At 35.0% G+C, this 26196-nt stretch overlaps 1 protein-coding gene across 2 annotated transcripts in view; it reads right to left on the bottom strand.

Annotated features, from left to right (window-relative positions):
- Nucleotides 1–26196, bottom strand: part of SIPA1L2 (signal induced proliferation associated 1 like 2) — a gene marked incomplete at both ends in the record, with an annotated part of 82250 nt that overhangs the window by 21452 nt on the left and 34602 nt on the right. For both annotated transcript variants that reach the window (XM_079532441.1, XM_079532442.1), the window contains 6 exons: nucleotides 1252–1476; nucleotides 5324–5712; nucleotides 7274–7377; nucleotides 7779–7879; nucleotides 9398–9481; nucleotides 12491–12748. In XM_079532441.1, coding sequence (XP_079388567.1) covers nucleotides 1252–1476; nucleotides 5324–5712; nucleotides 7274–7377; nucleotides 7779–7879; nucleotides 9398–9481; nucleotides 12491–12748 — 1161 coding nt within the window. The remainder of the gene's footprint in view (nucleotides 1–1251; nucleotides 1477–5323; nucleotides 5713–7273; nucleotides 7378–7778; nucleotides 7880–9397; nucleotides 9482–12490; nucleotides 12749–26196) is intronic.

Raw genomic sequence — 26196 nt, 5'->3', positions numbered from 1 at the left:
TTTAAGGGTTCTATTTGAAATAAAAAGAAATTATTTCAGAGGTTCATTAATTTCAAAATACAACTTTCCAAATGCAAGTACTGCTATGACTGAGCAATTTAATATTTGAAAGCCTAAAATAAATAAGCAAACAAATAAACAGATCACCTGTACAATACCACAGAGAAACGTAAATAAGAAGGACAGGAAGGTAGTGAAGTTGTATTTTTAAATTTTGAAAACTAAAAATGTTAGCAATATCATCAAGCTTTTATCTTATAAATTTGTACACACATCCACTACAAAGTATTAGATGGAAACATCCCATTCCTATTGAATGGAGTAATCCCGTTTTAGGCATTTGAAAATCAGGGGCTGCATGCCATATTGTAAATTTATCAAGATATGTAGGGCCAAATATGATTTATTGAGATATAGAACTAAACAAATTATGCACAGAGAGATGTCAAAGAGGTTATCAGACAAGATGATTCTGACGGTAACAGAAATTTGAACATTTGTTCTAAACAGCTGATTCAAGTATTAGTTATTGCTGCAGTTCTTGGAAAGTTTCATGTCTATTTGAACTGCTGCATCTTTTCCTTTGAATGCAAGTGTTTTCCTTCCACCTAAGAGTAACACTTTCTTAATGAACTATTCCTACATTAAGTTGTACATGCAGCTGTTGTCTAGAACTGATAAGATTATCTTTGTCTAAATGTTATTTGCTAAAATAAATTTAAAATGCACTGCTAATGAAGCCTGCACATTGTGCTTAATCTCTTGAGCATCAGAGATTAGGATTAGAGACACTCGATCTCTGCCTTGTGAGGTCCTATCCACCAGTTCCTACCTATTTGTTAAAATACATCAGAAAAAAAGTATATGGAAACCATTCAAATATCTCAAGTGGCATTATTTTTCCTAGTTACCCACATAGATGCGTGCTAAATTCATAGTCACCTCTCTCAATCTCTAATGTATTATTGACAAAATATGCAACAAGGTAGGAAGGTTTAATACAGAAACATTAAGAAGCAAGCTATTTTCAAGTAACTGTAATGTTACTGAAGATTTCTAGAAAAGGCCTTTAGACATAATACAATTGTGGCTTTCCAATTGTTTCCCAGAGATTTGAAAAGGTCATACATAAAGATACAGGAATAAACCAAACATTTGAAATGGAATCTGTAATTTTTCATCTTTCTATCCTATTTTAAAATATATTTTCCTTGCCCTTCTGCCCCAAACATAGTTGAAAAGAATTCTTACTCGTGGCATTCAGAAATTTCAGATTCTTCAGGTGTAGGACTTCCTTCTGATTTCTTCCATCCAATGACGTATTTACTCACTGCTCCTTGTCTGTGGTATGGTTTTGAAACTGACCCAGAAATCTGTTGACTACTATTCTGTGACACTATATAGACTTTGGAGGTATCTAGAGAGCCACTCTTTTTAGAGCAATGTGTTGATGGGCTTCCTGAATGATGTGACCCACTGAAAAAGCAAAGGAAACACACAAAACAGCAAATCAAAAATTCTTCCCCGTGTACTCAGATATAATTCTCAGTGTTCACTTTTACTCAAGTTAAAATCAAGGCAGCAGCATCAGTACAATAATTTTCTACATACTGCTGATATATATGCATATATATCAAATGTCTTTGATGATAATACAATAATAATGAGCTTTTAAAGCAAATAATGTCCAATTTAACATGCTGAAATGCCAACACAAACCATGATGTGAGCCAAAATTAAAGACACAGGCTTAATACAAATACATGGATTTCCATTTGCTTTTTTCAGTAAATATGTACATACACAAACATTATTCATAGTATAATTCAATTTATGCCAAGGCTCTATATAGGGAATTATCCCAAATATCTAAGAATTCTATGTCTCTTCCACTTCAAATGATTTTTCAAGCTTATGACAGTTTAAATTCAGTCCTTCATTCAGTACCATTATCTGGATGATTTTAATAGTTTCTTTTACTACAAATAATAGCATCTAACCGACAACTCTCAAAATGATTCAAAACGAGCTAAATCAAACACTTCCTTGACAAGCAAAGTTGTTCTTTTCACCTTGGACGCGAAGCAACCAATGCATTCACAAACCAAGAGTCTGAACTTAAATTAGAGACTGGAAACTGAAGCAGCAGCTCCTAACATTCATTGTTGATTTGCAAATACTAAACACATTGCTACTTTTTAATGTACAGGATTCATTCACAAAGGAGCAGAAGAGGTTGTTGAGTCAAACACAAGCAATGCACATGCACAGATGTCATTATATCTGATTAAACTGCATGATATGGAAGAAGCTTCAAACATCTCTCTTTTTCCCCACAAATGCAGAAACAAGATCAGGAGTTTTTGAGGAAGACAATAAATTAGGTGGTGTTAATAGCAGTTTGATTAGCAGTTGATTAGCAATATAGCAGTTACGATTGCTCTCATGCTTGTTATCCTTGCAAAAGTGTAAAGAAGTTATATCAAGACATTTATATAAAGGCATAATCAGAATAATTCAGTAACAAAAAACTGAAGTCTAAAGGTGAAGAAAGTATTGAAGCATAATGTAAAAAATATATCAGACTGACAACAAGGACACTATCCAGAGCATTTTAGATTTTTCTATGTAACTGAACTCCAGAAAAACTGAACATCCAGCTTCATTCTGTACGTTTTAAATAACAGGACATTTTTCTAAGAAATGAAATACTTATAGAAAGTTGCTTTTAAATGAGTTCAAAGCAATGGTTAGAATAAAAACTGTATATTCTCAGCATCCAAATGGTACTGATGGTCTATGCGAGGAAAAAAAACCTAAAGGCAACGGAGCTGTTTCAGCTACAGTAACCTAAAGGCATTTGATAATTCATGTGTGTACTTAATATAAAATAGGAGAGAGAAAGCCATTAACAACATAGCTGCAAGACATAGTGTTGTGCATAGCTCAAGTCAATCTTGTAGTTTGAAATAGTGTTTCACACAGCAGACTTAATTCTCAGAAATCAGTTATTTTTAAGTGGTTCTTTATCTGATCATGTTAGAGAATCAAACCAATTGATGGCCAATTGAACTTAATTTATTCATAGATTCATCACAGAGTCACATAATCATGTTTTTTGTTCAATAAATTCAATTTTAATAAGGAAATAAGGAAAAAGCATTTATAGATCTGTGACTTTCCACTAGTCTGTGGACTTGCTTTTCAGTTTTATGCTGTTTAGCCATTGTAAAACAAGCTCACTGTTCAACATTTATAAACTAATTTTGAGTAAAAGCCTTGTTTAAGGTAGAGCTTCATCACTGCAAATTATGAACAATTAAGAACTCAATGTCAGACCAGCTGGAAAATATACATGGGATGTGGCAGTAGATAGCACACAAATATTAACATTCTTTTTTTTTCTCTTTGAATGTTACAGTATTGCAACATCACAGTTATATAAAGAGATTTTTTTAAAAATAATATAAGCCTGCAGGTGCTATATAGGTGATGTCAGCTTTTAAAATGAACTGTAAAATCATTTATCACTTCAGGATAATTTGAAGGACGCTGAAGAAAAGTTTGAACAATACAGATGGGTTACATAATGCAAGTCTGACATTTTCTTGTGGTGAAAGGATGTGGAACACAGATTAGAAGCTGAACATCACTATTGCAAAGTGGAATTGGTCAGTCCTAACATGAGTTGTCACCTCAACTATAATTGCTACTTTGTAAATCCCTGGATAAACTCACAGTCTATTTAATCTATATATTTTTAATTGTTTTTTAAAGGAATCTATGGCATATTTATTCCAAATAAGTGATCAGCATAATACTTAATAGTTGCATGGAACCTTAATTATGAAAGCAGCCACACAAGTGCTGAAAATACATATTTTAGCCATCAGAAATCAATTACAGCCCTCTGTGATGAAGTCCCAGAAAAGAGCATATTTCTTCCTAATTGTAAAACTAAATTTCAACACATACAAAGCAGAGTAAATCTGAAGCTTCTACATTATCACAGATGTGGTAAAAGCTTAGTGTGAAACTATGTACCTACTTTTCACAAAAAGAACTATTGTACCAGTCAAAGCTATTCCCCATAAATTATAAAGAAAAAGTCTAACACTCAAAGTAAGCTTTGAAGACTAATTCAATCAAGCATATGAAGAAATGAGAATATTATTTTGTTATTTTCCTGTCCTAATTGACATTCAGAAGAAAAACGAGATGAAAAGAAGAACAATTTCCTTCCATTACTTTACAGAATAAAAACTTCCACACATAGACCGAAGTCTCAAATTTGAAGTCATCATACAATGGGAAATGGGAGATAAAGACAACCAGCTGAAAAGTGTACTTTCACAGTGTCCTTTTAACAGGTGTACCATACATACATTCCATTGGTAACAAAAAGAAGAGTGCAAACACAGCTAGAAATACAGCTCAAGATACAAAAGCGTAAAGTATACGCCACAACAAGGTAAATTAGAGTTGATGGTATACAATGCAGTTTCACTTTATGTAAAAATTGCCAGTTTTAATTTCTTTGATTCTCTTCATCATTTATCTGATGCAATTTGTTGCCCTGTTCTAAATAAGTCTGTGAAATAAGTTCTAGGGGAAAAAAATATCGGGGAAAATATAGGGGAAATATAGGGGAAAGTCTGATGTCAAAGTAACATGACTGGGGTGTTTGGACCTACACTCCTTACAACCAAGAAAGATGAGGAAAGACTAATTTTAAATTTACATGAATGACACAAAGTATCATGAAAGCATCTTATGTTTCCTTCGTCATCAACAAAAGTAAAATTGTTTTCTAACATTCTAGCTCTCAATCACTTGTAGAATATCATGGGATTGTCAAAGATTAAATCCAAGAAATTTCAGTAAACTTCTCAGTAATAGCACATGGTGAATTCCCAAATAGAAGTGAAATTATTGTCAAAACATATCCAAGAAATACATTGTGAGAATGACCTTCACAAATACTACAAAAACAAATACAACTGAAGAATTCAATTCATTATACCACTTCATTTTTAATCAGATGTTTCTCAGCTTTGAAAACCTAAGCAATTTGTACAAAGCTACACACACATTCTTGATCAGATCTGGAAGCAGGACTAGTCATGCTCCTTAAGCAGACTCATCAAAAATTACCTGAAAAACGCTATACTTCCTCACGGGTATTTGAATACAACAAAAATCAATATCAGGTATGTTTTCAAAGAAAAGTGAGGAAAAAAAATTCAATAACAACAACAACAACAAAAAATTATCTGAACATCAATCTATAAACCCAAATCCCTAATTTATAAGAAACACATACCTGGAATGAGAAGAGATTTCACTGAGGTCTCCCATACTTCCTTCAGCCGTATGACTGGCAGAAATAGCAGAGGCATAGCTATGAACAGCATATATCTTAGCTGGATCCTCATCTAGGCCAGCAGTTTCAGAAGACTCAGTCCATTGCTCAGTACGACAGTGTACTCCAGACCTGCTGCCAGCAAGATGCAGAGGGGCCAGAAGAGGTGCAGATATACAAGGAGCTGTATCAATTCCACTGTCAGTTGAAGCTCCTTTTATATATGTTAATCCAAGCAGTTCAGGATCCATAAGATCTCCAGAACCAAAGTGTTTTTCATCACTGTTGCTGGATGTATTGCTAGATAGGGTGTTGCTGCTTGAGTGGCTTGAACAGCTTTTATCTCCAATCTTAACAGCAAGAGGAAAACAAACAAAAAAGAACCACCTCAATTTAATTATAAAATCTTAATTTTCATGTAAATTACTGAATTTGTGCCATTCAAAGATTACTTTATTATTTTTTTATGGAATGCTATAATTGCAAAGTATGAAAAAACAAATTATACCACTTGTTTCTATTAAATAATTGCATAATTGCTAAACAGACTAGGATAGGACTAGAAGGAATGGCCTCAAGTAGTGCCAAGGGAGATTCAGGTTGGATTAGGAAAAATTTATTCTCAGAAAGAGTGATCAGGTGCTTGAATGGGTTCCCCAGGGAGGTAGTGGAGTTATCGTCCTACATTTAGATGTGATACTAAGGGACACAGTTTAGTGGGGAAATACTGGTGGTAGGTGGACAGTTGGACTAGATGATTTTGGAGGTCTTTGCCAACCTTGGTGTTAATTTGAGGCAGCAAATAAAAGTGAATACTAGGCTCTATTTCCATCTTATATTGCAAATCATAAGATCTCACTTGAATTTTTTGATTATAGGACTTGCTTAACATCCATAAAATTGAATTTCTAGAGAGTTGAAACAAGCATTTGCTACAGCTAGAAGCATTCATAATTATTTGTTTAAACAATTTCTGCTGCAAATCTGAAGATCACAGGAGAATGAATTAGCCTTGGCTTTTTCTCTGTGTGGGTGAAATACACTGTTTATTGAATCGAATCCAATTGGACGTATGGCTGCTTGAACTCCAGCCAAGTGCAATGTATGTGTACCAGATGAAAGTAACTTCAGTAATACGCCTCCAAACTAAGTATGGCAACTGAAGTGGAAGAATTATGTCATGCGTTTGTGTCAATAAAGTTTTTGTGTTTTGCTTTGCTTTCCTAAAAAGAGATTTTATAGAAAACTGGATTAACTTATCTTTGTAACATCTCTGAGTAGCCAGAACAAAGGCAGATGGGCTTCTACTATGCAGAATATAAATGGGAAGGGAGACCCTTATTTTTTCAATCTTTTATTTTTTAATGAGATTTCCCTCCTAGCAGATGTATATACACATAGTTGTTACTAATACAGTAAAGCAGTTTGAAAAACCAGACTCCAGAAATAACATTCCCATTCCATATAGGAATTAATGCGCCTCAGAATTTGAGAAAATTATTTTTAAAAAAAGTAGGGGTTGTATTTGCATTTCTTCTATCCCTTACAAAATGGCCATGACCTTAAAAACAACAGAACAACTGATAAAAATACAAATGAGCAGTTTTCCCAAGGAGCTACTTTGGTAAGTGTCTAGCAAAACGGATTCTTTTTCTATTGTAAATGTAAAACAGAACCAAAGTGGAAAGGAACAGGAAGAGAAAAGGTCAAATAAATAAATAAATAAATAAAATAAACTACAGGATAGACATTTTTGATAATACTTAAAGAATCCACAGAGTACTGTATGTTTACAGTGTGAATTTCACTGGCTATCCCAAAGCTAATAGCTATTTGGCAAATCGAGTTGAATAAACAGGGAATGCACAGAAGAATGTTAAGGTTCCTTTGCAAAGTGAGGTAAAGACTTACATGTGCAAGTTTGTTTGGCGACTCCTTGCCACTACCATCTTTTTGTAAAGCCCGGTCTTTGTAGGAGCTGAGGATTTTGGTCGATGGTGCATGCCACTTGGTTTCTGCCATAAATAATTGTGTTTTAATTTCTGAATGCTAAAAAGATGAGTATACTGTACAAAGAAAAGAGCACATGGCTTAGCATCAGGTTTCAAACCTGTACACTCTTTGGAATCAGAGATGGGCAACTTTGCAAAATCATTAAAATCTAATTTTTCAAACATAATTAAGTGAAATTCAACCTGTTTTCCATCATTCATGATGCTTTCTGATGTTCAGGAGTTCATTTGGATATCTAGATATCCCACACCATATTCTATTAGATTGTCTGTAACAGCTCCGGCTTTCACTGTCATATAACCACTTTTTGGGTATAAAACTGTTACATCAGAAAGTGGCTGCACTTTTGCAAGTATTACAGTGGAAAGAGCATTTATTTTTGAGATTTGGTATTTGTTATTACCAGAATGTCTAGTTCCTTCCAAAGTTTCATCTCGTTCTCTGCCTCCTTCAATCTCCAGTGAGCCTGAACCTTGGTGTTCATGAAGCAAAGGGGATTGGCACCTTTTAACATAAGCAGAAAATCAAGCCATTTGTTTTTTTTTTTCTAGAAAACTATTTACATGACAAACAACACTTTCTACTCTTCAAAGAAAATATTTAGTAAAGTGATTTGTTTAAACAGTCATTATTTCTCCCACCAAGCAAGTATAGTAACATTTCCAAACACTGAATAGACATATTTACATACAATTTTCTCAACAGTACACTTATGTCCTTCAGTGTGAACAGACCACGATGACTTTGAGCTTCAAAAAGAAATGCATTCTTGGAGCTACAGTAGCCAAAGGGTTTTGCAGAGGATAACTATGGTAATGCATACTTAACTGCTTAATAAACTAAGCCCCACAGAAAATAATGGAATTTTTGCAAGGTTTCAAACTCAGAACGTGTTTGCTAGATAAAATGCTTTATATTTTGTAAACTTTGTTCCTTCATTTTTACATAACATTATGAATGATTGTCTGCACTCATTTTAGAATTAAATCTATTTGAGATTACAATCTGAAATAAAAATTCTACTGTAAAAATTGCAGAAATTAAATTATTTCACAAAGCAACATAACAAAAATAAAATCGCAGTTAGTAATCTCTGTGCCAGTAAAAAGACACCAGACAGATTTTTATGCATATACTGTGAAAAAAAAAAAAAGTTTTGTTTTAAATATTTGCACCTATTTAGCTGTCAGAGATTTCAGTGAACAATCTCCAAGATACAGCATTTACATCTGCACACACAAACATCTATGCCAAAGGAATTTTTTGCATAGGCAAGACGATGCTTTCAATATTTACATTTTTTTCTTACAGATAGTTTCCAAAAGCCAAATGCTTTTTCATTATACTATCTAAATGCTGCCACATCCCAACATTTTATAAGCTAATTTTGTACAACAAAATGATTCATTTAAAGTAATGAACAGATTTTTTCACGTAATATTTTTAAAACTTGAACAGCATGTTGGTTTTTTTATTCATGGATAACTAATTTCTAAAACTTTCAGCACCAAGGGATTAACAGGCACGCAAACATAACACCCACATATTGCAATAGCCTTAAAGGGAGATGATACTTATGAAATACTGTTACTTTTTTGAGGAGAGATACTAGGGAATGGATACCACTGGAACAAGAACAGTAGGAAATAAAACCTTACAAGTCTATAAAGATCATTTGTAAATTAAATACTCCCCCGGTGAAACTAAAGGAGGAGAAATCACTATATGGTCTCAGTTCTGAGTTACCAGCTGATTTCTGTCCTGTCCTGGGAAAGCAGAACTAAGAACTGTTTGTTATTTACCAAAATTGTAAAATAATAGTTTGGTCCTAAAGAATTAAGTAGTATGAGTAAAATTTTATTAGCATACAGATTAAACTACATCAAACCTCAGGAGTCTTAAAAGTTTACTAATAGATTTCCCAAATAAATCTATGATATGGAACATCCATATAAAATTTGTTTCAGAAAAAAGATGCATGGGAGATTCAGAAAGATTAGAAAAATAAAATAAAATCCATACCCATCATATCCCACTTGCTGTCTCCATTGGCTGCTACCACTGGGACCTGGGTCACTGGAGGAAGACTGGTTGCTTGGAGAACTTCTGTAATGTTGACTAGAGTCATTAACAGTGCACTGAAATATTCATAAAGTTTCAGACTTGAACTGTTGGTTTGTTTTTTTGTTTTTTTAATATACATTCACTTTCACAAACAAAACAGATAAAATATACTTAATGTACATTCTTTTTCAGAATTTTCTAAATACATCACTTATTTCATGATTAATCACAAATTTTCATTTTTTCCTCTGAACAAGTGGGATTACATACAAGTCAGAGCAGGTGGATTAGACCTCTAAATTCATGCATAGGAACCTCTGCCTTTCTGGGCAGCTGAAATGCACTGCCGAAATTTGTTTTTGATCAGCCTCCAACTCTTCACTTCTGTGCATATCAATCCATAACTCTGCAATTTCACCCAGCTACATTATCTCAATTTTTTTTCAAGATAATATGTAGGAATGAATTTATATACTCAGGGAAGACTTGGAAAAAGGTTGTTTTAGATTTAAGCACCACAATTTCCCAAGGACATGAAGTTCAATATGCAACTTCAGAGTTCAGCTTGAAAATTTCAAAGACATTTGCTTTATATTTTGTCTAACCATCAAACACACGTATGATAAACATGTAGATGGTTGAGTGCCTAATTCTTCAGCATATCCCATTCTGATAAGCACTGACAGGACTAAGCCTTTCACAATCAAGCAAATTATTCTGTAGGCTACAGTTGAGTTTCAATTGTGTGTTCTTTCCTCTTATTGCCAAGAATGCAGCACTTCTTGCTTAAATGAACCAGCTTTAAAGAAATGGTAAATTATCATCCCACACATTTCGAGCCTTCAAACTAATATTTAGGACATTATCCTCAAACCTTGGATATTGCCAACCTATTTCCCAGACAAGTGCCTACTTATTAGCCCGCTACACAAAAAGTGGCAACAAAATCAGGACCACAGAAATGTATTCTGATGATGCCTCACTGCTCGTTCACAGAACAGTAGCATCTGTCTGATACTTGGAATGGATTCTGGACTCCAGGTGAAAGAACACGCTCATCTACCACTGTGACTCAAAGACTAAAGTATACAGAATCTTCTTGGTGTGAAAAGCCAAAAAAGTGAGTCCAACTGAAGCTTCACTTTTAGACACTAATTAGGAGAAGCTGTCGCAGAACTAGGCGAATTGTAAAAGAAGTAGATTTCAAACATATCTGCGTATTTCTCAAGGACAAATTACAGGCAAAACTTTGCTCAACACAAAAACATTTAAATTGCCTTCTCAAAGAACTCTCCCCAGGAGGAGATCTAGGAGTACAGGCATTCAGCTCCCAGTTTTTAATTTCATCTTTGGTCTGGGCACCTAACTTGTCACATGTCACAGTAGTTAAACTGTTGCTGCTGATGCCTTTTGCTATATCTAGCCTTTTAAAGCTTTTTGCTGTATCTATAAACATTTCTGTTGCTTCTTCCTCTTTTTATCTGTAAAAAGACCCTCTTTATCACAGACTTCAACGTTAGCTCATTTTCAGATTATCTGCGATAACTTCCTTTTTTTTTTATCAACCTACTTTTCCTTGCCTTCACTCCTCTTCAATTTGACTAAAACGGTATTGCAGCTCAACCCTCTAAAAACTCTTCATCATTTTCCTAGTCTGAGTACACATTTTCACATTTACAAGACTATAAGTACTAATCAAGCTCACTTCAAACTCTTGTTTTAATCACATCTCTCTGTCAAGCTATTAGCTATGCCTCTTGCTATGTGGAAACGACCTTGCCAATTAGAAACATTTCATGTTTCAGGACCCACATATCATAATTGATCGTTTCTCTCCTTTTTCATTATTTATATTCTGTATCATGCCTTCCCCAGAATAGCACTCATGCACTGCACTTGATTTGTTTAAGTAATCTAGAGATTGCTTCATGAGAAGAGAGAGCCTCTGTATTCCAAGCTTTTTATGTGCTTTATGGAGAGTAAGAATTGAAATTTATATTTGTGAACATTTTTTGGAAATGAGTATTTGGAAACAAAATTTGGAAATTTGGAGATTTCAGAAATTTTTCATTCTTTCCCTATTCATTCACATTTAGTATGCTTAACAAATACCCATCAAACCTGATATATTTGAGGAACATTCAATGTATTTTTTTCTTATGTTAGATTTTACCAAAAATATGTGTAATGAGATGTCAGAGCTCTTCTACTAAATAAGGTAGACAGTATAGCAGTAACAGCATTTAATGATTTCAGCCAGAAATTTTAAGGATGTACAAGAATCGTACTTCAGATTTTTATATAATTTAGCTATTCCAAACATGCAATATTATATCCTTGAAGATGAGAACTACATCACTCCAGAGAGAAGGACATTAAGCAGAAATAATGCGAACAACAAGGGACAGAGAGCACAAGACCTAAAGTTTTCCTAAATAATTAAAGATGTATGTATTTACAATTTTTAAAAAGAAATTCTTTTGTGATGATTACAATTGAATTAGAACACAGCTAAGATTTAAAGATACCATCCCATCATCTAACATACATTATATATTCAAATCACAAGCTCTGCTTTGTTTAATTAAAAGCAGGGGAAAGCATAAGGACTAGTAATGAGTTACACAATCCTTTGAAACTATGCAAATAGTGTGGTAATGAGATTAAATCATTCATTGTTAGAGGGATGGGTTCATTTTATTTACGCTCTTAATTGCTTAAATAGGATCCCAAAAGGTGGAGGACAGGACATTGTTTAGATCAAAAAGTAACTAGGGTTTCCTACTTCATTGATTTGGGACTAAAGGGGAATGTTGGTGTCCTCATCAGTAGGATCCTCTTAGAGTACACTCTTATCATGAACAACAGAAATCACTTGTTTCATATAGAATGAACTGTAATCAATTAATTCCCTCTGATACAATCTCAGAATTACTGTTGAAACTCAACAAAATAGCATGAATCTTCAAAAGTTGTTGAAGAACCAGAGTTCTACAGAATAGAGATATCTAAGGCATACTAGGAAAATGATGGGCATTAAAGGTATACTACCTTGCACCATCTGGCAGTTTCCTATCAAAAGAAGTGCTGCGAGGAATGGCTGTCTGAGCCTGCTGGAGAAGCTGCTGGCACTGCAGTCTGTCAGATGTTCCTAGGATTGGAGAGGCACGAGAGAGAGGCTGCCCAGCGGGAGTCGGCACCCGATGCCAAGTGGTATTTCTTCTGAAAGGGGTTTTATACTCACATGGGGTGCCTTCACTGTCAAGTTTGTATTCCACCATGGGTATACGACAAAGTTCTGAACAACCCCTGTTGGATGAACAAAAATCATGATCAGCCTCACTGGAGAAAACAGAAAAAACAATCTTGTAGTCAGATGTACAGGCATTTTTTTCTGTCTGCTTAGAGGTGTTCATATAGCGTTAAGCTGTCCTTTGCATGCTGCAAAGCTATCATGCCAAGCAGGTGAGAAACATGTCAAAATAGAGGATTCGCTCTCCTGTGCTCGACAGTTTTGATCTCTCTCATTTCTCTTCAAAAAGAAGAAAATATTAAGCTTTAATTTATATATTAATGTGAAGAGCACCTCTCCTATGAAGACAGGCTGAGGGAGCTGGGATTTTTCAGCCTGAGGAGGAGAAGGCTCAGGGGAGACATCATTGTGCCCTTTCAGTACCTGAGGGGAGCTTGTAAACAGTAAGGAGAGATGAACTTTTTTCAGAGTGTGACAGTGATACAGCAAGAGCGAATGGCTTCAAACGAAAAGAAAAGAGATTTAGGCTAGATTTAAGGAGGAAATTCTTTTACTCAAAGGCTGGTGAGGTGCTGGCACAGACTGCCCAGCGAAGCTGTGGATGCCCTATACCTGGAGGCAATCAAGGCCAGATTGGATGGTTACTGGGCAGCCTGAGCTGGTGGGTGGCAGCCCTTCCTACAGCAGGGGGTTGGAACTAGATGATCTTTAAGGTCCCTTCCAACCCATGTTATTCTATGATTCTATGACTAGAGTTTCACATAATAAGAACTAGTAGACATAAGGCATTTAGAAATCAGCAAACATCAAGTTCTTCAATCAAAGCTTGTTTGTTTAAATTTGGTTTGTTGGTTTGTTTAAATTTCATAAATTCAAGCAATTTCTTAATGTAAAATTTACATATCTGAAACTACAAAACATGTTTGATGCTTTCCAGCAATGCAGACAATCCTTAGTGATATTGAGAAATAGCCTTTATAAACTGTCCTATTCCCACTGACTACTCTGTGATGTCAGTGATTAACTTGTAAATAAATATGTTTCTCCATTTATTTCTAAATAGTACTTCCTAATATTCCTCTGGGAGTCTCCATGCTGTGAAGACAAATTGTGACACAGAAGAAAGAGACAAGTTGGAAAGCTTACAACTTTGGTTTGAATCTTACAGCATCATTAAATACTACTAGCATTCCCAGAAAGCTCAGATAACATTAGTGACACTGTTGCCCAAAAGATCAGTCTGCCTCTGGGGTATTTTCTGCAGACTCAAGCTGGACTTGTGTTAACAATAACTGTTTCACCAATTCATTAACAGAGATTACCAATGATTACCACTACATTTATATCTCACATTCTCACAATAGTACCTATTGTTTCTCTGCTTGATAGATAGTATGTACTAATTTAATTCTGTGAACAGTCTAAAAAATTCTATTGATGCACACCAAGTTAAAGCAAGAAACAGTCAAATTTCACTACTCTGTCCTTGAGCTCAGTCCTAATCAAAATTTGCTTTTGTCAAAAACTCAACATTCATAATTTCTGACTAAATTAAAAACACTTAGAGAAATTGTTATAAAGTTGCATAAAATGTTTATAAAGCGTGTACAGTCCTAACCTTGAAAATACTTTGGGACAAATGACCTAACACAAATACACAGTGCATATTCGTATAGATACTATCCCTCAAGGCTTCTCAGCAAAACCTTAAAGTAATACCTTCACTCCCAGTGTTTCAGTAAGCAGATCAAAATTAGGTATTATAAAAATGTTAACAATGGTATTCAAGGTTACTGAAATGAAGACGTGTATAACTTTAACAACTGCACTCCACATATTCTATATCTACCCAGTGTAAACCACCAAATGCTTCTGGCTGCTGAATTTTATGGTACTTGAATAGGAACAGTGTTTATCATGTAGCATAAAAACCTCAGACCCCAAAAGAGGTAAAGGAAAAATTACAGTCATAATACAGAGGATAAAGCATTGTGGGTGCATATTCGTAGCTAGTGCAGGGCATACTGTGATAAAGATGAGATAAAGAAGGGTCACTGGAGTATTCTAAAACAGAACTCAGAATTCCTGATTTTTCAAGCTTATTCTGTGGCTAAAGCAAACAAACAAAACAAAAAAAACCCAACAACCAAGCACAACAGAACAAAAACCAACAACAAAACAAACCAACAAACAAAGGACAAAAAACTCAACAGTAAAATCTAATGAGCAAACTCTGATGATGTAGTTGGACATAGAATTTCTTGTGTTATTTTAAACAAAATCTAAGGAATCATGCTAACACTGTAAAAGAACATTATTTCTGCAAACTTAAGAACTCAGAAGGTAAGAAATCTCAAAATTAATTCTGCATACAACTTCATTTTACTCTCTTTCTGTCAGTGGAGTGAAACAATGTATTTAGTATTTTGCTTTTAGCAGAGTTCTTTATCTCATTCCATGCATATAAAGATCAGAGTTCGCTGGAGAGATGCTGCTCAATATGTAATTATCATTATGATTGAATACGTTAGATATTCAGTTGTATTTCTGCACTGATTTATGATGAGAAATTATTTGATAGGTGCATAATTTCACTGCGTATAAAACTCATTTCCTTCCAGTTCCTCTTACCACAGAGCATCAGAGATTGGCTTTCTGTTTTAGCATACCTACAGAGGTAAGAAGACCTTAACAGTCTTCTATCACAGAAAAGAAATGGAGTTACAGAAAAACCAATATTATAAAATTATCAATTAATTTCAGAAGATCAATTTGGTCTCTCCCACCTCCCCTGCATGAATGTCACATTTATTCAGACTACCACTTCAAACCAGTTCATTTATGAATATTTCTAACATTGTTTCACCCTTCTGAAAAGTCATGGAGCACAAATATTGGATTCCTAGAATGAGGAATCATGTGGTAAAGGCAAGTTAAGCAAATTGCACAGAATTGCACGAACATTTATACTGGAGAAGCCTAAATAGAAAGAACTTCTCCAGTGCAACATTCAACTTCTTATAAGACCATCTTTCTCTTCATAAGATTCCACATATTATTCACTATGTGCAACAAATGAGACCCATGTCTAAGGCACAATAGCCTCTAGCAGTGCAACCTTGATTCATTTCCAAAGCAGGGCGATAACATTATGTGAACACAGAAGGTTCTCAGAGAACAAAAAAAAACAACCACAAGATTGATTATTCAATTAAAGATTTTCATAAAACCTTATATACAAAACAAACAGAACAAAGAGTGTGCAGTTGATAAAGCAACGTTAATATTAGTTTAGCACACTGTGTAATTTTTCAGGCAGTCATATTCATTATTTGAATAGGAAGTTCAACAATTAAGTAGGCAACTATTTCAATCATTCTTCTGCTGATTTCTATGTATTATTTCATTCATTCCTTCATTCCCATAAATCTTAAGTGTTAAAAATAAAACATTCCCTCTCCAACTTTAATTATTAGGATACTGATTTCACAGTTTGTCTTAGTAATTGAGAAAGGCAACTATCATTATATCCCTTATTAATTACTTTGTAGGGGTTTTCTAAAGTATTGTAAGAATATCTATGGGCTCTAAAAGCAAAATAGATTGTTACTAATAGCAGTTTGACTTCACTTGCTAACTAAATCCTTATAGCATGATGTAAGAACAGCCAACAAACTCTCCATCAAAGAAAATTAATTTCAATGCCTTTAAACAAGTATTTTTACTGTACTAAAATATATTCCCCTCGAGGATAAATTACAATGAGAGAGGAATAAAAAAATTTTAAAAAAAGCATGAAAATCTAAAAATGTTACTTTGGAATCCAAAATGGACCCCACCTTCTTAACTGTCACAAAAATCCCACAATACTCCATGGCTAAACTGAACTATTTTACATGACTTCCTTTGTCACATAAGATTACTTATTTTAATGTAAAAGTGCCCAACTATTCAATTCAGCATTTATATGGAAAGTAATAATTTACTGCTTCACAAACACTGGCTAAAGAACAGATTGGCAGTTTACTGAGATATGTAAGACCATAACTGTAACTCTGTAGATCAGAAACAATGACAACAAATTATTTCATGCCTGTAATCTAATAGGGATTTTATTTATTTGTTTATTAAGCTATGGAACTGTTATCTTGTATGAAAAATAACTGATGAAATTAAATGCGATTTCCTATTAAATACTTGGACCATTATCTAACTTCTATTTATAAAATCACAACTTAGTCCACTGGATAAAGATTATAGAATTTGTGCCAGTACACCATGATAGATTTACTTAATTACTTTTTAAACTTTTAAAATTCAGTTTAAAGAATATGTAAAGATAAATCTGTATTTTAAGATCTTAAAAATTTATTTAAAACTTACATTATTGGCCTCCATAAATTCATATAACGAGAATGTTATTCTCAGTTTCCAAAGTTATGAAAGTCTAGAGATGAAAGGATACAAAAAGCATTGCTTGATCTAGTAAAGCAATCATGCAGACATCAGTTTAACTATTTAAAAAACTGATTTTAGGTTAAAGTTATTTTACTCAATGGCATTTGAGGTTGTCGAGAGCCCACAAAAACATGATTTTCAATTTTTAGATTTCACTCATCCTTATGAATGATTTGTTAGCATAACAAAACTGGAATAACTGGTTACAATTCAACATTAGGTCGATGTGTTGCAGATCTGAACTACTAAGGGGGGCTGTAGCGCTAGAAAGGTATTTATGGTGATCATCAATTTTATTGCAATTCTGTTGTTATCACCATTTCAAATCAATATATATCATCCTGCTCAATAAAGAGCTATTATCTACATGTGTCAGTACAATAACTAGTTACATTCCTCCAACTTAAACTTTGAAAGTAATCTCTTCTATTACTGTACATGTTTATTCTTACTCTCTAGCAATTCTCACAAGGTGTCACAAGGAGAACTCACCATGCATCTATTAAATCCATATGATAAAACAGATTGATTTCATATAATTGTATAGATTTGATTAAAAAGCAGAATTTATTAGCTTAGTTTTTCTTAGACTTGTTGTGCAATTAAGTAAGATAAACATACATTTTCTTTTCTGTGACTCTCTGAAGTAGCTCCCAGAGGTTACCCCTGAACTCTATTGACTCTCTGCATCAACTACAGAGCAACCTCAAGATATTGGATAAAATCCAAATGGCCTCAAACAACTTATTTGGTAAAAAATGAAAAGAAAAACATTCCCAAGTTATGACATCTAAGTAGTCCAGACATGCATCAAACAAGGGAAAAATATCATTTGAAAAATATTAAATGTGTTTTAGTTTAAAAAAATTTCTTTACACAACAGATGTACACAACTGCTTAAGGCAAGCTCAGGTCATAAGGCTGCTCCCACTTTTTCTCTCCTAGTTTTAGGGGGATAATAACTGTCTGGCAGGTCCTTCTCTGAAGAGCTGAAGCTGACAATCTCTCCTTTATGAAAGAACCTTTGTTGTCTTTCGGTCTTTGTTACAGAATCTTGGCATTAGCAAGCCGACAAACAACTTGAAGCTTCTTAAAAGCCTCTATGCCCACAATGTTGTATGAAAAGGGCAGGAGGAATACAGACAGGACACATGCATTAGATGAAAGGAACTAGTCAGGAAATAAAAAAAGGGAGAACAAAAACACAAAACAACCATGGTGTTTGACTTCACAGAGCAAACAGTGAGGCAGTAACAATCCTTGCAGTCTCCACTGATGGAAAGTGGTACTCAAGAAGAGCAAGGCACATCTCCAATTCCCAGTCAATATGAAGACAAACACATAAGATTATAATTGCAGGGGTAAAGGCTCGAGAAGCTACAGGCAAGAAGTAAGAATTACTGAGAAAACAAATAGGATGGATTTTTGTGACATTGAAGAGAAACACTTTCAAAATTAACCACAAGTCTGTAAGAAGACTCGAAAAACCCAGGATTGGGAAAACCAACATCTAAGCACTCCAGACTAAGATATGGAAAAGGTAAATAACAAAGAGAATATAACAGAGACAATAAATGAAGAACCAAGTAAAGACATAAGGATTTGAGTCCTGAAAGAATTGAGTTCAGAATGAAATCTGATTCTGAAATAATCTTAAAGATAATTGAGAGAGAGAATTAAGATGAAGATCTCCTTTCAGAAGATACTTGAATCAGCCATGAGCAAGTAGCAGGTGAAAATGTTATTCAGGACTCTGAAATTCAGGAGAGCCAAGTTCAGCTCAACACAGAGATAACCAAAAGATATGGATCTTGTCAGTCCCAAGGTGCCAGCTGGATGCTGCCACACTGCTCCTTTTCTTCCATCTCTGGTACCCAGCTGGAGTTGGGAGAGCTGAACTTGGCTCTCAATAATTGTTGGACAAGATCCCCTGGGAAACTATCCTGAAGGACACAGCAACAGAACAGAGCTGGCAAGCACTTTAAGGATGCTTTTCTGACAGCCCAAGAGCTCTTCATCCCCCTGAATAAGAAATAAGACAGATGAGGCAGGAAACAAGCAAGGCTGGTCAGGATGAGGGAAAAGAAAAAAAAAAAAAAAAAAGAAAAAAAAAAAAGGAGAAGTATAAGCAGTGGAAGTGGGTGACTTAAGAAGAATCTAGAGATGCTGTTCAGATGCGCAGGGATGGAACCAGGAAAGCCAAGGCACAGATGGAATTGAACTTGGTAAGAGAATGTGAAAAACAACAAAAAGGGATTCTTTAGAGACATTGGGCAGAAGAAACAGGCAAATGAATTTGAGAAATGAAAAAAAAAAAAAGAGCTGGCCTACTCACATGTGGAGAAGACTGAGGTACTTATATTCTTTTCCTCAGGCTTCTCACACCACTTGTGTCCTGGAAGCACTAAACAGGGGTCAGGGAGCAAAATTCCTCCCATTCTAAGAGTGATCTGAGACAGCCAGCATGGCTTCACCATGGGAAGATCATACCTCACCAATCTAGTGGCTTTCTATTATGGAATGACATCATCAGACGATAAAGAAAGGGCAATTGATGTCATCTACCTAGACTTGTGCAAGTCCTTTGACATGGTCCTGCACCACATCCTTATCTCTATATTGGAGAGAGATGGATTTGAAGGGTGGGTTATAAGGTGAATAAAGAACTGGTTGGATGGTTGCAGCCAGAGGGCTGTTGTCAATGGCTCTATGTCCAGGTGGAGGTCAGCCATAAATGCTGCTTGCAAGGGGTCTGACTGGGGACTGGTACTCTTTCAACATCTTTAATGATGACACAGACAGCAGCATTGAGCACTCTTTCAGCAAGTTTGTCAATGACACCAAGCTGACTGGTACAACTGGCACAGTAGAAGAGAGAGATGTCATTCAGACGGACATGGACATGGCCGAAAAGTGGGCACTTAAGAATCTAATGAGGTTTAACAAGGCCAAATGCAAGGTGCTGCACTTGGGTTGAGGTAATCCCAGACATGAGTACAGACTGGGAGAAGAACTCATTGAGAACAGCTCTGCAGACAAGGACTTGTGGGCCCTAATGGACGAAAAGCTGGGCATGAGCCAGCAGCATACTCCTGTAGTCTGGAAGACCAACAATATTCTAAGGCTGCATCAGAAGAGGGAGATTATCGAGAATCCTCCAACATTTTTGATTCTTTACTTTAGTGGGAGGATAAATGATATTTTTCAAAGCAGTTTCCCATACCAGCAAAAAGACTTAATGTCTCCTGAATTCTTTGACACAGAATAAAGACAATGAACTACAGATGACTATGAAGCTATCAACAAGTTTCAGCAATTGCACACGGCATAGTAATCATCTAGACTGATAGTACACCAATCTTAAGATCAGTTCAGTGAAACATAGTTCTGAAGGTGTATTTTAAACTTTGCTACTTGAAACTTTCATCCATTTCTTTAACAAAAGAAAAATGACAGACTGACTATAACTTCTGATAGAGAAAGATAAAAATCTTTCAAGTGTACTCTAAATGGTTATGCATATGTGTATTTTACTTTGACTGAGGGACCAAGTGAACAATTTGAATACCCAGGGCTTCTATCAGCTACAGTACATACATAAAGTGTGATCTAGATGCACGCATAGTGATGTGGATTGAAAAGTGTCAGACTCACAGAGATATGATCAGTGGTATGGTTGAGCTAGATGACAGTATTCAGTGGTGAATCCCAGGGCTCAATACTGAGTCCAATCCTGTTTTAACATCTTCATTAATGATCCAGATGAGGGGACAGAGTATGTGCTTAGAGACTGCTCATGATACAAAACTGGAAGGAGTGCTTGATACCCCAGGATGGTTGTGATGACATTCAGAGGGATTCTCAACAGGCTCAAGAAACGGGCAGAGAAGAAACTCCTTAGTTAAATAATGGAAAATTCAAAATCTAAGTGAAATAGAACTTCTCAGCTCAAAAAAGATCATGGTTAAGGAAAGGGTGGAATTTGATCAGTGCATATGAATACTTGATGGAAGGATGAGAATTGGACAGAATCAGGCTCTTTTCTGTTGTGCTTAGGTTCAATGGGCTCAAAATAAACAGAGAAGGTTCACTCTGAACATTAGAGGCACTTTTGCATAAAATTTGTATTTATTTATTTTACTAGTGAAATGAGAACTGTGAATAAGTACATCAGGTTGCTCAGAGAAGTTGTGAAGCCTCATTCCTTGGAAATATTCAACATTCTCTAGGTGGCCCTAATTGAGTAAGGGAGGCTGGACAAGATGACCTCCAGAGGTTACTTCCAACCTCAATCATTTCATCATTATGTGAATGCGTAAGTTTACTAAGTCAAATATAGGAGAAAATTGTATCTTTGCATACAATTATTCTTTGCTGCCATGCTTACTGTTACTTGGAAAGAAGAAAGAAAAAAGAAAAATTATCTTTATTAAGCAAAAATCAATAACAGAGGTGTGATTCAATGGCAGGATTTTGCAAACATTTTACCCGAAATGATAATTTGCTATTACTTTGAGTTGTACAAAATGTAAGCAAAGGTCACTTATTTTTAATATTCACTTCAACACCTAACCATGAATTTTTTTCCGCTAATGCACTTCCCTAGAAATGAAAGTTCAGTTCTAAAGATAGTAACAGAAATTATTTCCTTTTAAGAAAGTTGGAGGAGTTTTTTGTTTGTTTGTTTGTTTGTCTGTTTTGTTTGTGGTGGCAATGGTGATGAGGAAATGGTTGGACTAGATGATCTTGTAGGTCGTTTCCAACCTTGTGATTCTATGATTCTCATTCTTAATGCATACAATTCTTGCCTTAGAAGATAAATAAACAAGCATAACATATTGAATGAGCTAGAATTGCAGTCTCAATTTGAACAACAATTGGCACTGTAAATATCTCATTCAACTTACATGGTTAGGTCTTCTAAAATTTAGGCATACCAATGAACTTGTCAAACATGAAGAGTAAAAAGAGGGGAACTAGAAGTTGCTTCAAATTAGCGAATAATCTGACAGAAGAGATAGAACTCCTTGTCTGATACTGGTAGACACTGTGGTATTCTTTCCAAATGATAATAAAATGAGAAAGCTTTAAACCAAATAAAAGAGATACAAAATAAATCAGCAGTAGGATACAGTTTTACCTTGAGTCACTAAGATTTTTTTTTAAATTAAGGAAAAAGGCTTAGTTCAACATTAAAAAAATACCCAGTGAAGTTGTCTAGTAGATCAGCTTATAGCATTGAATGATACACTAATATTGTATAGATACATATAATTGCAAATATTGAGCTGGAGCTTCTTAAATAGATGTTTATATCGTATACACACACAGATTGACATTTTTTCCTCTATTCTCTCCGGTTAAAATAAGTTAAAACCTACCAAATACTTTTCTTGATAAAAAGCAAGTGACTCTCACTGAAGAAAAGAAAGTATTACATGTTTCCTAGGTTACATAGTTTCCATCCTTGGAGTTTTTGAATCTATGACTAGATAAAGCCCTCAATTAACCTGGATTCACCTCATTGCCATTGCTGTTTTGAGAAGGTTGGACCAGATATCCCTGGGATCCATTCTACCCTGAGTTATTCTGTGTTCCCATAAATGAAAAAAGTTTTCAATGAAGTAAAGATAAAATCAGTCACAATTTCTGTAGACAAGTTGCACGTTCCAACCCAGATATATTATATGCACACTGGATCCTTAAAAAATATCTTGTGTAATATCACTTACATATGCCCCAACGTATTTATAACCAAAAAATTCTCTGCTGAGTCACAATTGAGTAAGCAATAAATTAAGTTTCAAAACACAAACATTTGGCACTCTCAAGGATTTTTTCAATCACACTGAATAACAGAGAAGAATTAAAAGAATTTTGAAGTCCATCTCTCCACAGAGCTCTGTATGTTAGTATTGCCCTTTTTATTGCTTGCCTACAGTAACTGTACGAAACTTCAGCAATTATAAATAGCTCCTGCTATAAGTTCAATTCATAACTCAAGTATGAGGAAAACTCAAAGATGTTTTTTCTTGGATCAAAAACATGATAAGCACTCACAATTGCTTTCAATTTTGCACCTTATTATCTCTACTTTTTTTGTTAGATTATTCCTGGGTAGAATCCACATGTTATATATATTGCCTATATTTTCCCTTATTTTGATGCACATCAAAGTAGAAAAAGATGCTAGTTGAATAAAGTTTCAGCTCACCAAGGATTACAGCAATGCTGCATATACTTATCCCCACTTTCTCAAGAATGATGGATTTAGAGCAAGATCTTAAAGTGCAAATTGTAGGTACAAACAAAGGCCAACTTCACAAATTCTTTTCCTTAAAAATTATACTGAGGGCAATGAAACAAAAGAAAAGTGATTTTTTTTTTTTTTTACAAGGAAGTATTTTTCCTTTTTTCATTACAGAACCATGATCATCTGTTTATTTAGATAAGAGACAGAACACACTTTTTTATGGCCTAGTATGTGGACAGTATGGGATGTCCCATTCTGTATGTATATGCTCTGTGGTTTGCTGCTTTCCGTTCACCTTTCTGAAGGCAGGAGTGGCAGGCACTTCACAGTGGTGGGGAGAGCCAGAAGGTCTTACTGTGACACTGACTACATTATTAGGAAAGAACTCAGGCCAGGGACAAAAAAAAAAAAAAAAAAAAAAAAAAAAGTGGCCTATAAACTATCACACCAGTTTATGGCAAAAAACAAAACAAAACAAAAAACAACCCTTAAGATTTGAACTCTTCCACTAAGTCAACTCTTTCACACTTCTTAAACTACTTTTCCAAACATTCCATACTCTGCTGGATATCTGTTACTTAAAGAAGCCTTAAAAACACGACTGTCTGATAAAATCACAACCATTTAAGAACAAGTAACAGAACTGGAAAGCACTGAAGGTCATTACGTTTACTTTGCACATAAAAGTTTGCAAAGTTTATGAGAAGAAAATAATCTCAAAAGAAATGCAGTAGTGTTTAATAACAGCTCCAAGGCAGTTCTAGTTGCAGGTACAAAAATATTTCCATTTTCAAAATTACCAGCAACAACAGGAAAAAAAGCCTGTTCACAAACAAGTGGAAACTACCACTGCCACTTCTCCTACAGTGGTTGTACTTGGACTATTGCTTCCCACCCATCCTGAATATCTTACTTTAAGCTTCATTCGCTTTCTAAACTTTCCAGAAATCGTTTAAGCATTTTTGATACATAATTGAACTCAGACACATAAGGGTTGATGTAGTACTAAAGATTCTAACTGAACGCAACGGTCTAGAGTTTAAAATGGATTTACAAGTACTTGAATTCTTTGATTGGATTTGACTGATTAAGGAGATAGTGTTCTTGAGCATTACTGTGATAACACAGGTGAAAGCAAATTGTAAGTGAATTGTTATTCTCTTGTTGAAGTCTGTATAGTTTTAGCTACTGTGCTGCAGTAATATTGACAACAGAAGAACACATCAACAACTCTGAAGGGAAAGACGTCAGAAATAAATATGACACAAGGATATTTATTCAGATCTGAATGTACTGACAACCATGTTTGTTCTCAAATTCTTTAAATTACAAAGCAGTATACTTTTCTAATACCCATTTATCCCTTCTAACTAAATATCAGCTTGGTGCCATGTAAATAATTACGATTTCTCTATTTGTTCATGATTATTTAATTGCTGGAGCAATCTGAAAAGAGTAGGAGCTTTGTCTCAAATTCATTAACTCCACAGGATAGCAAGTCCTGGAAATCCTTACCCATGACTGGGGCTTTTGCATATACTCCTATCAAGACGACAGGTAGAGGGATGTACTTTAAGTAACGGAATACATTTAGTGAGTAAACTCTCCCTCCATTTTCTTAACCGTTCTGTGACATTCATTTCTAAGCACTTCAACAACTGAAATAATTTCATGCTAAACTCCCCCCCCCACACACACACACACAAAATAAACCAGAAAATATTTAGTAGCCAAAAAAAAAAAAAAATCGTTAGTAGCTCTTCGCTAATTTTCTCAGTGAATATTTGACTACAGAGATTTAAGCCTTTGGAGTAGCAAATGTCTCATGGGTAGAAATGTGTTTTAGCTTTGTTGATTGTTCTGTAAGAGAGGTGAATACTGAGAACAGACAATTGGCATGCAATTAGAGAGTGAATATAACCTTCATCAGGGCACATTTAATCCTGCAAAAGGGATGCTTTTTGTTTTGTGGAACCACTGATTACACTCACATGCCAGAAAACTCTACAGGTGGCCCCTGTAGAAGTGGTAGAATTATGATTCAATTATAATTTGAATATCCTGCCTTCCTTAGCTACAAGGGAAAGGTTTCCAAGCCACACTTTAGATTACGTTTATAATCCACACCACTTAGTTCTCTCATACAAGCCATTAGGATTTGTATTAAGTTTGATAGGGGTCCCAGGATTGGTGATGCATAACTGTAGGCAGTTGGCACGTGTAATTTGGCACAAGGATTGAACTGAACCTCATGTTATTTCATCTCTTAATAAGGAAATGAAGGAAGTGTGACATGGCATTTTGCAAAACTGACTGGTAATAGATTATTTAGATTATTGCTTGAAGCATAATCATGGTTTTGTGGGATGCGCTATTTTAATAAATCCAGTGAATAAGTAGCCATAAAAAATGATCTTAATCACACTGTAGACATTATTCAATACCACCAACAGAATGATGGTGGAGGGTGGTAAAATAAAACCTCAACTGTTTTTGGACTTTTACTCAAAGGATGTATTCAAAGTGCAGCCTCACCAGTGCCAAGTACAGAGGCCTTCTTTTCATCCCACAGTGTCACAGGTCACATTTGCTAATTGAAACTGTCAATCCTGTTAGTTAGTATCTATACAATTTTCTGTCTGCTCTATATTATAAACATTTGGGTCAGGCAAGCTCAAAACTTTCTGTTTATCAGATGCTTTTCAAACTAGGTGGCCAAAAGCATTTTACGTGTTTTTGGGAGTCAGAGGGGGAAATGAGTGGCTTTCTGTTTCAGTGAGAAGCTGGAATTTG

This window comes from Tetrao urogallus (assembly GCF_951394365.1).
Source record: "Tetrao urogallus genome assembly, chromosome: 2".
In the NCBI taxonomy this organism is placed as follows: Eukaryota; Metazoa; Chordata; class Aves; order Galliformes; family Phasianidae; genus Tetrao; species Tetrao urogallus.
The sequence above is the reverse complement of the archived record's forward strand: the minus strand, read 5'-3'. Positions and strand labels throughout refer to the sequence as shown.